Genomic DNA, 15966 nt, shown 5'->3' on the forward strand with positions numbered 1-15966 from the left:
GGGTAGATGTTGTCGAATTGATTATGCATATTGTTAATGATTATAAGTTGTTGAATTAAGAGTTTTATGACTGATGAGACAAAAGAAATACTATTAAGGTATGTTAACTCCAGAAGAAAGTAGTAATGAAGCCTGTGGTAAAACTGTTATGAATTAAATCTCTCTTTTGGCATTAATTACTTCAGAGAAATTGGTGTCACCTTCTGTGACTTGCCTACCTATCTACTACTTAAGCTTACAGAAGGTTAGGGTAGAGGCATAGAAAATGAGAAAAGATTTTGGAGTAGCTAGGTACTTGGATAAAATTAAGAAGTTATCCTTGGGGCACCTGGGTGGCTAGTCAGTTAAGTATCCGACTTCAGCTCAAGTCATGATCTCATGGTTAGTGAGTTTGAGCCCTGTGTTGGGCTCTGTGCTGACAGTTCAGAGCCTGGGTCCTGCTTCAGATTCTGTGTCTCCTTCTCTCTCTTCCCCTCCCCTGCTCCCTCCCTCTCTCTCAAATAAATAAACATTAAAAAAATATTTTTAAAAAATAAGTTATGTTAGTCCAACTTTAGGATAACTAGAGCCTCGAGTGAGAGTAGGGGAATTTTCTGTAAAAAATATTCAGAAAGAATATTCTCAAGCAATAGAATCCACCTTAGGGGGTAGTCTGGCCAGATAGCTAATTTATACTTGCCTCTGCAGATCTAGCCTGAGCTGTCCTGAATTTTTGCAAGCTGTTACTGTATATACCCATTATGGTAATTTATTACTGTATAACTCACATTGAGTTCCCATCATTCTCTGGATCAGCTTTTAAAAATTTATTTGTTGTATACTTTTCATTGTAGAAAATATCAAATTTATACAAAAGATGAAGACAATAATAATATTATGAACCCCTATTTACCCTTTGCCCATTGTCAGCAGTTACCATGGCTGATCTTGTTTTGTTTGCTACTTCTCTCCTTTGCCTCCTACCCCATGTTATTTTTAGACAGATTCCAGGTAGGAATAGTTTCATATGAATCAGTTTTCAGTTTTCATCTCCAGAGCACCTTGCCAGGGAAAGCTGTTTGGTCTTCTCTCATCTTTAGCATGTTCCATCTTATCCTGTTAGCTGTCTTGGCTCTTCCATACTCTGGTGCACCCTGACTTCCACGTCTCAGGCTTTTCCTAAGTCATTCCATGCATATAAACAACTTTCGTTCTCCTGCTTTTCACACCGCCACGCAACTTTCAAGTTTTTGTTTTGGCTTGCTTCCTTTATTTAGTCTCCCATTAGGTTATAAGCTTGTCAAGAGAAAAGAATTGGTATACTTACTACTGGTTCAAAAACTATTCCTATATAGAATTTTAGCCTTTTCAGAGTGCTTTGATTTTTACCAAAGCATTATAAAAACCCACTTGCTAGATTTTAGAGAGAGCATAGTATCTTCATTTTCCAATGAGGTAATTGAAGCAAAGGCAGCCACATATCTCTAAGGTCACATGGTATAGCTAAGCCAAAAGTAAATGCCTAGACTCCCAGTCACATGGTTTATTTTTCTTTCTATTATAGTATTGGAAATCCTAAAGATGCTAGATAATGTCTAGCTTTAATGAGCCAAGAAAACATTTGTGAATGATATTGCAAATATTTGTAAAAAGCTATGGATATAGGTTTATAAACAAGGAGGATAGAAAAGGAACTTAAAATTTGGTTTTGGGGCACCTGGGTGGCTTAGTTGGTTGAGCAACCAATTCTTGATTTCAGTTCAGATCATGAACTTGCAGTTCGTGGCTTCTGCCGCAAGTCAGGCTCTATGCTGGCAATGTGGGGCCTGCTTGGGAATCTCTCTCTCCTTCTGCCACTCCCCTGCTTGTGCTCTCTCTCTGTGAAAATGAATGAATAAACTTTAAAATTTTTTTTAATTAAAAATAAAATTTGGTTTAAAAGACTAGGAAAATGGTATCCAAAATCTATAAAGAACTTATCAAACTCAACACCCAAAAAACAAATAATCCAGTGAAGAAATGGGCAAAAGATATGAATAGGCACTTTTCCAAAGAAGACATTCAGATGGCTAACAGGCACATGAAAAATTTTTCAAAATTACTCATCATCAGGGAAATACATATTAAAACCACGGTGAGATACCACCACCTCACACCTGTCAGAATGGCTAAAATTAACAGGCAACAACAGATGTTGGCAAGGATGCAGAGAGAGAGGAACCCTTTTGCACTGCTGGTGTGAATGCAAACTGGTACAGCCACTCTGGAAAACAGTATGGAGGTTCCTCAAAAAACTAAAAATAGAATTACCCTGTGACCCAGCAATTGCACTGTTGGGTATTTATACAAAGGATACAGGAGTGCTGTTTCAAAGGGGCATATGCACCCCAATGTTTATAGCAGCACTATCAACAATAGCCAAAGTATGGAAGGAGCCCAAATGTCTATCGATGGATGAATGGATAAAGAAGATGTGGTATATATATACAATGGAATATTACTCAGCAATAAAAAAGAATGAAATCTTGTCATTTGCAACTATGTGGATGGAACTAGAGTGTATTATGCTAAGCGAAAGGAGTCAGAGAAAGACAAATATCATATGACTTCACTCATATGTGGAATTTAAGACACAAAACAGATGAACATAAGGGAAGGGAAGCAAAAATAATATAAAAACAGGGAGGGGAACAAAACATAAGAGACTTAAATACAGAGAACAAACTGAGGGTTGCTGGCAGGTTGTTGGGGGGGAGATGGGCTAAACGGGCAAGGGACATTGAGGAGGATATTTGTTGGGATGAGAACTGGGTATTGTATGTACATGATGAGTCACTAAATTCTATTCCTGAAATCATTATTACACTATATGTTAACTAACTTGGATGTAAATTATAAACATAAATAATAAAATTTTTTAAGTTAAAAAACAAAGACCAGGATAATAGTGGTGCCTAGTGGCTCAGTTGGTTGGGCGTCTGACTTCAGCTCTGGTCATGATCTCATAGTTTGTGAGTTCAAGCCCCACAATCAGGCTCTCTGCTGGGCAGCGCAGAGCCTGCTTGAGATCCTCTGTTCTCCCTCTGTCTCTGCCCCTCCCCAACTTGCGTGCTCGCTCTCTCTCTCTCTCTCTCTCTCTCTCAAAAATAAATTTAAAACAAAGCATTAAAAAATAAAATAAAATAAAGACCAGGATAATAATTTATTACGTACAATAAAGAGAGGAAAGAAAACTTACATTTCATTTCAGATTGGGAACTCCTTTAGGACAAGAACAGTCTCATTCATCTTTATGTCTCCAGGGCTTAGCTTGCAACCTGCCTTCCCTGATATCTGTCACTATATAGTAGCTTATCAACAAAAATTTATTGAATGAGTTGATGCTTCAGGCTGTTCTGTCTGGTGATTATATTTATAAAATGTATTATTTCTATGGAATTAATAGAGGGTTAAATTAAAGCTAATGATGATAGTTAACTTCGCATTTAACTAGTTAATTGATGATTCAGGGTTTGTCTTGAAATCAGTGAATATCTCACAGATACTTTGTTCTTAATCCCATATGCTTTCATCAGGTGAACACTCCAACCAAAACCTATGGAATGGGGAAAGGCCGTGCGGCAGATCTGAAGTATATTGAGGCTTGTGCCAGACGCATTGTGCAAAACTCACATGGGTACAAAATTGTGACTGAGAAAAGCACAGTTCCAGTGAGGGCAGCAGAAAGTATTCGTCGAATATTTGATGCAAACACAAAACCCAACTTGAATTTACAGGTATAAAAAAAGGAAGCGTTAGAACCTGATACTATGTAAATATTGCTGCTTATAATTGCCCATGGTTAATTCTAGGCTTACAACTTTGCTTTGCATTGGGATTCTAGGTACTGTCCAACCCTGAGTTCTTGGCGGAAGGAACAGCCATCAAGGACCTGAAGAACCCAGACAGAGTACTGATTGGAGGGGATGAAACGCCAGAGGGCCAGAGAGCTGTGCAGGCACTGTGTGCTGTGTATGAGCACTGGGTTCCCAGAGAAAAGATCCTCACCACTAATACTTGGTCTTCAGAACTTTCCAAACTGGTTGGTATAGAGCATTCAATTCTCCATTTAATTTAAAGCCAAGGACTTATTTCTCTTAAGCCTGATAAGCCACACAGGTACTTTCTTAATATTAAATAAAAGGTATGCTTTTGAAGACAATATTCTTGTCCATTATGAAATAATTTTCACAAGGGAAATCAAATATTGGGGTATAAAATATTTTGGAAAGTGCTAAATTTTAATAAAATATAACATAAAATGAAGGGTTCATTAAAATTATAGTCTTAAAAATCACTCTTTCCCTTTTTTACTCCCGTTCTTAATCATCTTTCTTCTCGAATTTAAAACATTTTCCTTTACCAACCCATTCATAGCCTCCTCAAATTGAGGCCATCAGTAACTTTTATATCTCCCTCAGTAGTTTGTATCAACTCAGTGAAATATAATCCAGACATTTAAAATTGCCATTTTAACTCATTGTACTTTTCCTTTTTTTCCCCCCCCCGAAGGCAGCAAATGCTTTTCTTGCCCAGCGGATCAGCAGTATTAACTCTATAAGTGCCCTCTGTGAAGCAACAGGGGCTGATGTAGAAGAGGTGGCAACAGCCATTGGAATGGACCAGAGAATTGGAAATAAGTTTCTGAAAGCCAGTGTTGGTAAATTGAAAATTTTTCTGTACATAAAATAGGTTCATTTAGCTGGGTCTCTAACTTTAAGGAAGTCTTTTTTTTTTTTTTTAATATTTATTTATTTTTGAGAGAGAGAGAGAGAGTGTGTAGGGAGGGGTAGAGAGAGAGGGAGACAGAGGATCAGAAGCAGGCTGTGCGCTGACAGCACAGAGATCAAGGAGGGACTCAGACTCACAAACTGTGAGATCGTGATCTGAGCCGAAGTTGGACGTTTAACCAACTGAGCCACCCGGGCGCCCCAAAGAAATCTTTGTTTAACTTGATGCCCTCAAAATAATGATTCTGTTATTCATGTGACATCTTCAACCTATCTGGAACTTCCCAAGTGCAGCAATAATTTAACTTATATTGTTTAATAATTACTGATTGATTAGGAGGATAAACAGAGTTCACTGTTATAGGAGCATTAATTGGTATTCAGTTCGAACATTTAGGAAGAGTAAGTTCCAGAGACCACATAGGAAATAACTCAATACCTTACTGAAGCAAACAGGAAACAAATTTCCTATCATTTACTTTGCCTACTAATATACTTTTGGAAATGTGGCCTGGGTGAAGTAAGTCGGTCCTTATTAGTTGCCAGTTCTGTACTTCTGAATTATCCTATTTGCTAAAATTTATTTTTAATCCCAAAATCAGTGCTCCTAGTGCTTTCATGGTCGTTTGCAGACACAACACAGCAGCAAAAAATTTGAGTCACCCAACACAGACATTTCCAGCTGAAGTTGCATAAGGCAATGCTCTTGTTTCAGCTCCCATTCTGTAAACAAGTGCTTTTTTTTGTGGTCTATTTAGTGTCACATTTTTTTACATTTTTGTGCTTTTTATTGGTGGTTTCACTTTTCTAAATGGCCCTCAGGCATATTGCAAAGTGCTGCCTAGTGTTTTGAAGTGCCAGGAGACTCTGATGTACCTCACAGAGAAAATATTGTGGTTAGATAAGCTTTATTCAGGCATGAGTTATAGTGCTGTTGGCTATGAATTTAATATTAATGAATCAATAATATATATTAAATAAAGTGTCTTTAAACTCATAAGGGCAAGAACAGGGACACTGGGCTGGCTCAGTTGGTAGAGCATGCAACTCTTGATCTCAGGGTAATGAGTTTGAGCCCCATTTTGGGTATAGAGCTTACTTAAAAGGGGGAGGCAGAAGACATGAACAGACATTTCTCCAAAGAAGACATACAGATGGCAAACAGACACATGGAAAGATGCCCCGTATCACTCATCATCAGAGAAATGCAAATCAAAACCGTAATGACATATCACCTCACACCTGTCAGAATAGCTAAACTAAAAAATACAAGAAACAACAAATGTTGGCAATGATACAGAGGAAAAGGAACACTCGTGCACTGTTGGGGGGAATAAAAACTATTGCAGCCAGTGTGGAAAACAATATATGGAGATTCCTCAAAAATTAAAAATAGAATTATCATGTGATCCAGTAATTCCACTACTGGGTATTTACCCAAAGAATACAAAAACACTAATTCAAAAAGATATATCGACCCCTATTGTTTATTGCAGCATTATTTACACTAGGCAAGATATGGCGGCAACCCATATATATATATATGTGTATATATACATATACACACCACATCTTCCTTATCCATTAATCTATCAATGGACATATACATATATATGTGTGTGTGTGTGTGTATGTATATACATATATATACATATACATATATATATACATATACATACATATATATGTATGTACATATATATGTATATACATGTATATATACACACACACACACACATATATATATATACACACACACATACATATATATACATATACACAGTGGAATATTACTCAGCCATAGAAAAGAATGAACTCTTGCTATTTGCAACAACATGAATGAATCTAGAGAGTATTATGCTAAGTGAAATAAGTCAGTTAAGGAAAGATAAATACCATAAGATTTCACTCATATGTGGAATTTAAGAAATAAAACAAACAAAAGAGAAAAGAGACAAACCAAGAAACAGACTCTTAACTATAGAGAACATACTTATGGCTGCCAGAGGGGAAGTGGATGGGGTGAAATAGATGAAGGGGATTAAGACTACACTTACCATGATGGACAGTGAGTAATGTGTAGAATTGTTGAATCACTGTATTGTAGACCTGAAACTAACATAACACTCTATATATACTATGCTGGAATTAAAATTGAAAATCAAAAAAAATAAAAACATTAAAAAGTCTAAGTATAATAAAATAAAATAAATTTTTAATAAAAGTAAAATGATTATGTATCAATTTGTTGGTGAAATGTGACCATAAGCTCACAGGAACCTAACTCTTTATTTCGCCTAGGAACAATGCTTTAGTATTCATTAATTCCACATTTGTGGCATTTTTGTAGAATGTAACTAGTAGATAATGAGAATTGGTTGTGTTTTTGGATATAAGTTAACATGGTTGATCTAAGGGTAAATAGAGTTTTATAGATTAGGCCGTAGGCAGCCCTTCGTGTGTTTCTGGGGCCTAATGCCATTTCCCAATTCTCGTTTCCCTGCCCTTTTCTATCTTTTTAGTATTTTCTTTAAGCTACCGTTTAAAAAAAAATAGCTACTATTTATTGAAGGTCTATTATGCAACAAGTTCTGAACTAGTACTTTATATATCTCATTTATTAATCCTTATAGCCTGTTAAGAAGGTGCTGGTATGTCCTTTATAGAGATGGTTAGGGATCAGGGAAATGTTCACGACTTGCTGTAAGTCACACAACTAGTGAGTGGCTAGGTGTTTTGGGCTCCAAAGCACATGCCAATCCTTACTGTATATTGAATTGTATTAGAACAGGGTGGGCAAACTATTGTCTTCAGGCTAAAATTGGTCCCCAGCTTGTTTTATAAATAAAGTTGTATTGGAACACAGCCATGCCAATTTTATTACATATTGTCTGTGACTGCTTTTGAGCTACAAAGGCAGAGTTGAATATTTGTGCCAGAGATTATGTGGCCCACAAAGGCTAAAATATTTACAATTTGTCCCATAAAACTTTACCAGCCCTGTGCTAAACTAAGTGCTAAACTAAGAGAGGTGGGGCAGTGATACCAGATGAATAAGGAATAAAATAGAAAATGTAACCATAATAAAACATTTACTAGAAGATTATCTAGAAATTATTTATAGAGTTGATTAGTTGCTTGCAAATTTCACACATTATTTAAACCCAATAACTTTCCAACATCTAAATTTTATTATTAGAAATCCTAGCATAGGGTCACCTGACTGGCACAGTAGAGCATGCAACTCTAATACAGTAGAGCATGCAACTCTTGATCTCGGGGTTGTGAGTTTGAGCCCCATGTGTGGGGTGGAGTTTACTTAAAGAAAAAAAAAATTCTAGCTTAGGCCCTCTGATTTAGTGTGACAGATTTGTCACATGATTCAGTTGTGGTTCTTAAATAAAAATACTGTCACTTTTTTCTTCAGGTTTTGGTGGAAGCTGCTTTCAGAAAGATGTTCTGAATTTGGTTTATCTCTGTGAGGCTCTGAATTTGCCTGAAGTAGCTCGGTATTGGCAGCAGGTATCAATCTTTCTAGTCACAACTTTTGCTTAACTTCTGATTAAAACATGTCTCCCTTTGTGAGATGTTTTTGACAGAATTTATTTATTCCAGGAACTCAAACATTATATTCAGTTTCTTTATTTTAGGTTTACTTATTGGGCTTCTGTGTTTTTGTCTTTTTTGCTAATCAACTCTGATGGAAATTTCTGATAAACTATCTGTCTTCTAGTTTTATAACACATTTGCTCTCAGGGTAAAGCAAGAACTATTAGTTACAACTCTTCTCTATCCTAAAAGGCAGACAATCATAACAAAGGAAGAACCTGTATTGTAATGCTTTCAAGGTGGTTTGTGTGTGTTGATATTTGTTTTGTCCCTTTGAGATTCACAGAGCTAAAATTAAAGACCCTTCCCAAACTGAAAATAGAGTTCACATTAATTGAGTGCTTTCCCTGTGCCAGGCACTTTCTTAGGTACTTTGCATATTTCATTTAGTCCTCATCACTAATATTCCCCATTTCTAGGTGAGGAAACTGAGGCTTAGAGACGTTAAGTAATATGTCCAAGATACCAGCCGGTATACATATCTTTCCCAAATATTTTTTCTGCAACTCTGTAGTTTTTTAGATTTCAGCAGTGGGTGACAGTATAAGGAAATGTACATTTTTAAGGAAAATGTACAATGTAAAAGTTTGTTTCATTCAATCCAGCATGATGAGTTTAGCTTCCTGTCCATCATGGCGAAATGCAGATAAAGTCTTGATTTTCCAACACTGGGCTCATTTCACGAGCTCTCAGGTTTTGAGACAGCCCCTAGAAATTCAGTGTCTTAAAAAAAAAAAAACCACATAAAAACTAGTCTCTTTCCTTATATACTGGCCACCAATAGGAAGTCTTGTTTATTTATTTATTTTTCTTTTTTTTAAATGTTTATTATTTTTTTTTTGAGAGATGGAGAGAGCGACTGTGAGCGGGGGAGAGGCAGAGAGAGAGGGAGACAAAAGATCCAAAGTGGGCTCTGTGCTGATGCAGAGAGCCCGTATGGGGCTCGAACCCATGAACCGTGAGATCATGACATGAACCGAAGTCAGACATTCAACCCACTGAGCCACCCAGGTGCTCCTGAAGTCTTGTTTATAGACTCTTAGGAGAGTAAAGGGTTAGGTGAGCAGAGACTTTTATTCTTACAATATTTAGTTAAAAACTTAGCCAAGGGTTAGGAGTGCTATGCTTTATCAAGAGGAAGCTATAACTCTGCATTGTTCAACTGTTTTCTGCTCACTTTCTACTTCCACTCAGTTTCGGTGAGGGGTAAGCGTATATGGCAAGGGTGGTGGGGGGGCTTTGGGATTTGATTGCTTACAGCCTTGCTTCCATAGGGTTTGGAGAAGTTGGCAAAGGAGAACTCTGTTTTCTCTGTGCCTTTTTTCAGCTATTATAGCTGGATCTCAAGTGGGGTTGAAACTTAACTGTGCTCCTCATCTTTACATCCATCCCATCTGAGGTTGGTGCATGGAAGCCAAGTGAAAATTTTCAGGATGACTTTAAGTGTGGGATGGTAATTCTTTTTTTTTTTTTTTTTTTTTTTTAATTTTTAATAGATACTGAAGAGGTTGTTTAATCTTTGCCTCCTGTTACTTTATGAGGCTGGTATTCATACAATAGTACTATAAAACTGTGAGCAGTGTGTGGCATAGGCTTCACCTCTTTTAACTGCACTAATTGTACATGTTTACATTGTATAATTGTACATGTAATTTCAGGTCATAGATATGAATGACTACCAGAGAAGGAGATTTGCTTCCCGGATTATAGACAGTCTGTTTAATACAGTAACTGATAAGAAGATAGCTATTTTGGGATTTGCATTCAAAAAGGACACCGGTGATACGAGGTACCAGTTCTTAAAAATATTTCAACCCCTTTGAGAGTACTAACTGCTCATCTTATTTTGATTTTTGATAGTGGATGTGTGTGTGTGAAATATATGTGCATATATATAGTATAAAGAATAAAAGTAAAGTGAACATCTGTATCCTCACAAGAAATAGAATTTTCCCTCTACAAACTCCTTAGGTATTAGAATATATGCCATTTTGTTTCATTATACTCCCTAGCAATACTGATGTTTTTTCCTTTAGAGAATCTTCTAGCATATATATCAGCAAATATTTGATGGATGAAGGCGCACATCTCCATATATATGATCCAAAAGTACCAAGGGAACAAATAGTTGTGGATCTTTCTCACCCAGGAGTTTCAGAGGATGACCAAGGTAAGGCTTTGAGTCTTATGAATCACTGAATATGGGCCTAAAACTTGTTTGTTCTCTAGAAACCTTTGGTGGTTCTGTTTTTGTTTTTGTTTTTTAATGAAATGCTGCATTAAAAAAATTTTTTTAGGGGTGCCTGGGTGGCTCAGTTAGGCATCCAACTCTTGATTTTGATTCAGGTCATGGCCTCAACAGTTCATGGGATCAAGCCTTGCATCAGGCTCCATGCTGACAGTACAGAGCCTGCTTGGGATTCTCTCGCTCCCTGTTTCTCTGTCCCTCCCCCTGGCTCTCTCTCTCTCTCTCTCAAAATAAATAAATAAACTTAAAAAAAAATTCCAGTATGGTTAACATACAATGTTGTATTAGTTTCATATGTACAATATAGTGATTCAACAATTCCATACATTACTCAGTGCTCTTTGTGATAAAGTGCAGTCTAAATCCCCTTTATCTATTTCATCCATTCCCCCCACCTGCCCCTCTGGTTTGTTCTCTATAGTTAAGACTGTTTCTTAGTTTGTCTTTCTCTCTCTCTCCCTTTTTTTCCTTTACTTGTTTGGTTTCTTAAATTACACATATGAGTGAAGTCATATGGTATTTGTCTTTCTCTGACTGACTTACTTTACTTAGCATTGTACTCCCTAGCTCCATCCATGTCATTGCAAATGGCAAGATTCCATTCTTTTTGATGGCTGAGTAATATTCTGCTGTATGCATATGTATGTGTGTATGTGTATATATGTGTGTGTGCGTGCGTGTGTGTGTATGGTACAGCTTCCTTATCTATTCATCTGTTGATGGACATTTGTGCTGCTTCCATGGTTGTTCTGTTTTTATCATTGGTAGCCCTTCTTTTCTGCCTCATTTCTCTAAAATTAAACTCTTAGACATTGTTCTATCAACTTTGATTTTATTAGCTGTGTGTTGGTCTGATGATTTTTCCAACATACCCTAAGAAGCCCCAGATGTTCCAAGGAGATGCTTCTAGGGTAAGGTTCAGGTGCTCCAGGCGCCGCCCCCCCCCCCCCCCCCCCCGCATTACTCTCATTCTCACTTCAACCAGACTATTTCACTTCTGTCAGACCGTCCTAGTAACCCTAGTATTAAAATGCGTAATTTCAAATAATTCCCTTCTTATTGCCAATTTTTTGTTGCTGTTGTTATAGTGTCCCGGCTCGTGACCATTTCCAAGGATCCATATGAAGCATGTGATGGTGCCCATGCTGTGGTTATTTGCACTGAGTGGGACATGTTTAAGGTGAGGTGACAAGTACTATGAAAGAAAATTTTAGAAGTATTCTGGTATCAGTAGGGGTTGAGTATGTGTTCATGTATATGTTCTAATTGTTTCATTTCTGTCTTTATAGGAATTGGATTATGAACGCATTCATAAAAAAATGCTGAAGCCAGCCTTTATCTTTGATGGACGACGTGTCTTGGATGGGCTCCACAACGAACTACAAACCATTGGCTTCCAGGTAATTAATTATGATCCTGGACCAGTTTTGTTTTGTTTGTTTGGTCATTTGCTTTTTAGTGGGTTTGAGTTGTAGAATTTTAATATTCCCTTCTTTAGCAATAACATAACAGGGGGGCAACATGTCAGTTCTCTGGAAAATCTCTATGTGATTTGTGTAATTACTCCACTCCCTCCTTAATTTGTAATCTCAAGATCATTCAGTATTGGTCTTCCTTACATGGTATCTAGGAGTCAGTAGTTATCTATTACATAGGGATAGAATGTACCTTGTCTTACTTCATATAAAGATCAAGTAAGAAAATATACAATTTAAAAGAATTTTTTTTTCTTCCCAGAGCCACCCACGCTGCTCTGATGAACTATCTGCACCACACTGACACCCTCAGGGGCCAGACAACTTATTCCTATCTGAATGTTTTGAAAACTGCAAAATGCAGTGTAGTTGTCACATATTGCATAGGATCCTATACCTTTTGAGTGCTCAGCACTGTTCTAGCGCCTGAGAGGTCTGAGCGAGAAGTATGGGAGCTTTAGTGGGACTGGCCCTTTTTTAATTCAAAGTTTGCTACCTAAATGGAGTGTTTAGAGAGCTGACAGAAACCTGAACAGTACCTTTATGTTGCATCTATTTCAATTTTACCAAGGGTCCCAAGAGTATTAATAAGGAGGTACTTTCCATTTCCTCGGAGCAGTGTGTATGTGGGGGTGGGAGGCTTGAGGGGAGGTTGGGAGGGTGAAGAATTACGCCAGGAGATTGTAGTCAGCATAGTCCCATAGTCCCTGGGCAGAGCAGGGAGGGGGGAGTGTTGAGAGCTGGCTCTTGTGCATTTGCTCGGCACCAGCATTCTTGGAAAGGTACCCAGAAGGCTTTACCTGCTGTTCAGAATATTGGATCTGGTTCTCTTAACCTGTCACCGACTTGTTAAAGATCCTTCTTATAGAATTCAATGCTCATTTCTCATTCGTGAGAGATTCACTTGCAGCAAGAATCAGATGACGTCCTTGTCTGTTAACATTCCATCAGGGACCTTGGGGATTCTTCTACTGCACCCCTCCTTAGTGAGTAACAGCATGACTGCTTTTCCCAGTCATGACTTAAACTGAAGCAATGTTATTTTTTAAAGATTACTTCCAAGGCGTAAACACATTTTCTTGCATTCTTGTGTTACTCATTTAAGGGAGAAGATAGGTAATATAAGTTTGGATTCTTATAAAAGTTAACTTTTCTGAGTACGGATTTTTAAAAAATGGGGAAAAAGTGAGGAATGGAATCACTAAATAAAGGGAATTTGTAAGTCACTAAAATGATTAATACAAAGCAAAAACCCTTTGAGTCAGAATTATATAGTTAATTTTAAAAAGTTTTTTTTACTTTATTTTGAGAAGGAGAGAGCATGAGCAGGGGAGAGGCAGATAGAGAGGGAGAGGAGAATCCCAAGCAGGCTCTACACTGTCAGCACAGAGCCCGACGGAGGGCTCGAACTCACAAACCATGAGATCTTGACCTGAGCCAAAATCAAGAGTCGGACGCTTAACTGACTGAGCCACTCAGGTGCTCTTAATTTTTAATTCAAAAGACATTTGTGAAAATTGTATAGTATATTTTTGCTTTAGAGAAGAGCTAAATTTATGATTGTTAAAGAAGCAGTGTCTTTAAAGATAAGATTAATGATTTTAGATATATGAGGAAAAGTTTAAAATGTAATATGCAAAATAAAAATAGACTACCACTTATTTATTGAAGGCTGACTTGTATGCCGGCCACTGCACTGGGCACTTTATCTAATTTAATCCATAACACAACCTGTTGAAGTAAGTGGTAGTAACATTGTTTACAAATGAGGAAGAAAGATCTAGAGAGCTTAGTTGACACAACAATTATCAATCAGGAATCCAGCTGGGGCCTTTTAGACTCTGAAGCCTGAACTCCTGAAATCTATGCTATTACAGCTGATGTAAATTAAAAAAAAAAAAAAACAATTCTTATTTAACACTTATTTAGTTTTGAGAGACAGAGAGGGCACGAACAGGGCCCAATGCGGGGCCCAAACTCACAAACCGTGAGATCATGACCTGAGCCAAAGCCAGCTGCTCAACTGACTGAACCACCCAGGTCCCTCAAGCTGATGTAAATTTTTTTAGAATAAGGGAACAGATGTGAGAATAGAGTTTGAGAGAGAATTTGATTGCACTGGAATCTTGTCTGTTAGTTGCTTTCATCCATGTTGCTGACACAGTGGTGGCATGTGAGTCTGTCCTCAGTCTGAGGGGGTCTCGTGTTGGGAATGGCAAGAGTAAGAGTGTCTAGCTGTAAATTTGGAGAGTGGAGAGTAGATTGACTCTAGAAACATGAAAAATACAGAAGGAACCAAAAATCTTTCATAGCAACCCAGAAAACTTGAGACCCTCTTTTGATTTTAAAAGGAAATAATAGGTTTTCTTTCTAAAATCTTTCTTTTCCCCCCTAGATTGAAACAATTGGAAAAAAGGTGTCTTCAAAGAGAATTCCATATGCGCCTTCGGGGGAAATTCCAAAGTTTAGCCTTCAGGATCCACCGAACAAGAAACCCAGAGTATAGTCATTGCCATTTTTATTTGTAAATTTTTGGTACTTTAGGATAGCAGCTATCTATCTGATATTAAATGGTAAATGAACCAAGTGTTTTTAAGGAAACAAAACTATTTTTTTAATCAAATTTATACTAGCTATATGGGAATTAGCATATCTGGTATTATGAATCTAGAATATTTTTTACATATTTTTGTAATTTTGTTACCTCAGTGATTGGATGAGTGGTAAATAATCATGTTGGTTTTAATGGTGTCGATCTTTGTAAAATACAGATTAAACCTAAAACACTTTTTACTTTATAAAATGTCCATAGGCAGCACTTTAATATCACATGTACACTCTTCAGTTTTTCTGATCATTGGTTTATTTACTTGTTATTAAATATATATATTTTAAACCGTGAAATTGCTGTCCTAAACACTGGGCTAAACCTGTTAACCTTTCATAAAGTGTCCTGGAGACTTAGAGGTTTCTGGCTTAATTGGGTAAGGTGTTTCCCAAGCCATTTCTTGTCTCTCTGAACAGACAGGGAAAATTCAGTGGATAGAATGGGGCCTTGTGCTTTTTTCTTTTCTTTTCTTCCTTCCTTTCTTCCTTTCTTCCTTTCTCCTTTCCTCTCCTTTCTCTTTCTTTCTTTCTTTCTTTCTTTCTTTCTTTCTTTCTTTCTTTCTTTCTTTCTTTCTTTTCTTCCCTTTTCTTTCTTTTTTGGATGTGCTTAGAACATTTTTCCTATGCTTCCATGTTACAAGTGACCCTATAAGTTTGGTTTGGGTAATGTTCCTTTGCTCCTTTTGTTTGAACGAGCTGCGTTGTTGGTTTTTTAGCCCAAGAATGTCATCACTGCTCATTTCCAATCGATCCAAATAAGACTAAAAGGCAATTTTCTTTTAACATGAAGAAAATATCAGTATTGGTCTAGTTTATTCTTCTTCATGTCTCATTTTTTCTCACTGATCATTATTTTTTTAGTTCAAGAGCCAAAAATATTTGTTACCTTCATTTTGCATTTTTAGTTCTATAACTCATTGAAGTTCCCCTTTTTCTTTAAATAAGAAAATCAATATAATCTCATGTATGAACTTAAAAAAGTAGATTTTACAAATTACGTATAGCATTATTCTAAAGTAAGAATTTTTGTATGTTTCCATGTGCTTTTTTATTACGTATCTTATTGACTTTGATTTTGTCTTATGCTTTATCATTATTGAAATATGCCAGATGTCCATCTGATGCTCTGCTCTGCTGAGAGTATACAAATCAAGTTAAACAGATACAAGCCTCATCCTTTAGGAATTTTGAGGTTCAGTTAGAATACAGAAACAAATACAAAGATGAGAGACATCTGTACAGATAGCAAACACATAAATAAAATATTCTGTATCAACAA

At 36.9% G+C, this 15966-nt stretch overlaps 1 protein-coding gene across 1 annotated transcript in view; it reads left to right on the forward strand.

Moving 5' to 3' along the window:
* UGDH (UDP-glucose 6-dehydrogenase) overlaps positions 1–15966 on the forward strand; it is a 31306-nt gene extending 15340 nt beyond the window's left edge. The window contains exons 4-12 of the mRNA XM_019413840.2: positions 3555–3755; positions 3863–4060; positions 4531–4678; positions 8176–8270; positions 10016–10146; positions 10394–10527; positions 11694–11785; positions 11895–12005; positions 14476–15966. Coding sequence (XP_019269385.1) covers positions 3555–3755; positions 3863–4060; positions 4531–4678; positions 8176–8270; positions 10016–10146; positions 10394–10527; positions 11694–11785; positions 11895–12005; positions 14476–14586 — 1221 coding nt within the window. The 3' untranslated portion in view covers positions 14587–15966. The remainder of the gene's footprint in view (positions 1–3554; positions 3756–3862; positions 4061–4530; positions 4679–8175; positions 8271–10015; positions 10147–10393; positions 10528–11693; positions 11786–11894; positions 12006–14475) is intronic.

Source organism: Panthera pardus, unplaced genomic scaffold (assembly GCF_024362965.1).
Source record: "Panthera pardus isolate Hobbes unplaced genomic scaffold, ASM2436296v1 HiC_scaffold_13, whole genome shotgun sequence".
Taxonomy (NCBI): Eukaryota; Metazoa; Chordata; class Mammalia; order Carnivora; family Felidae; genus Panthera; species Panthera pardus.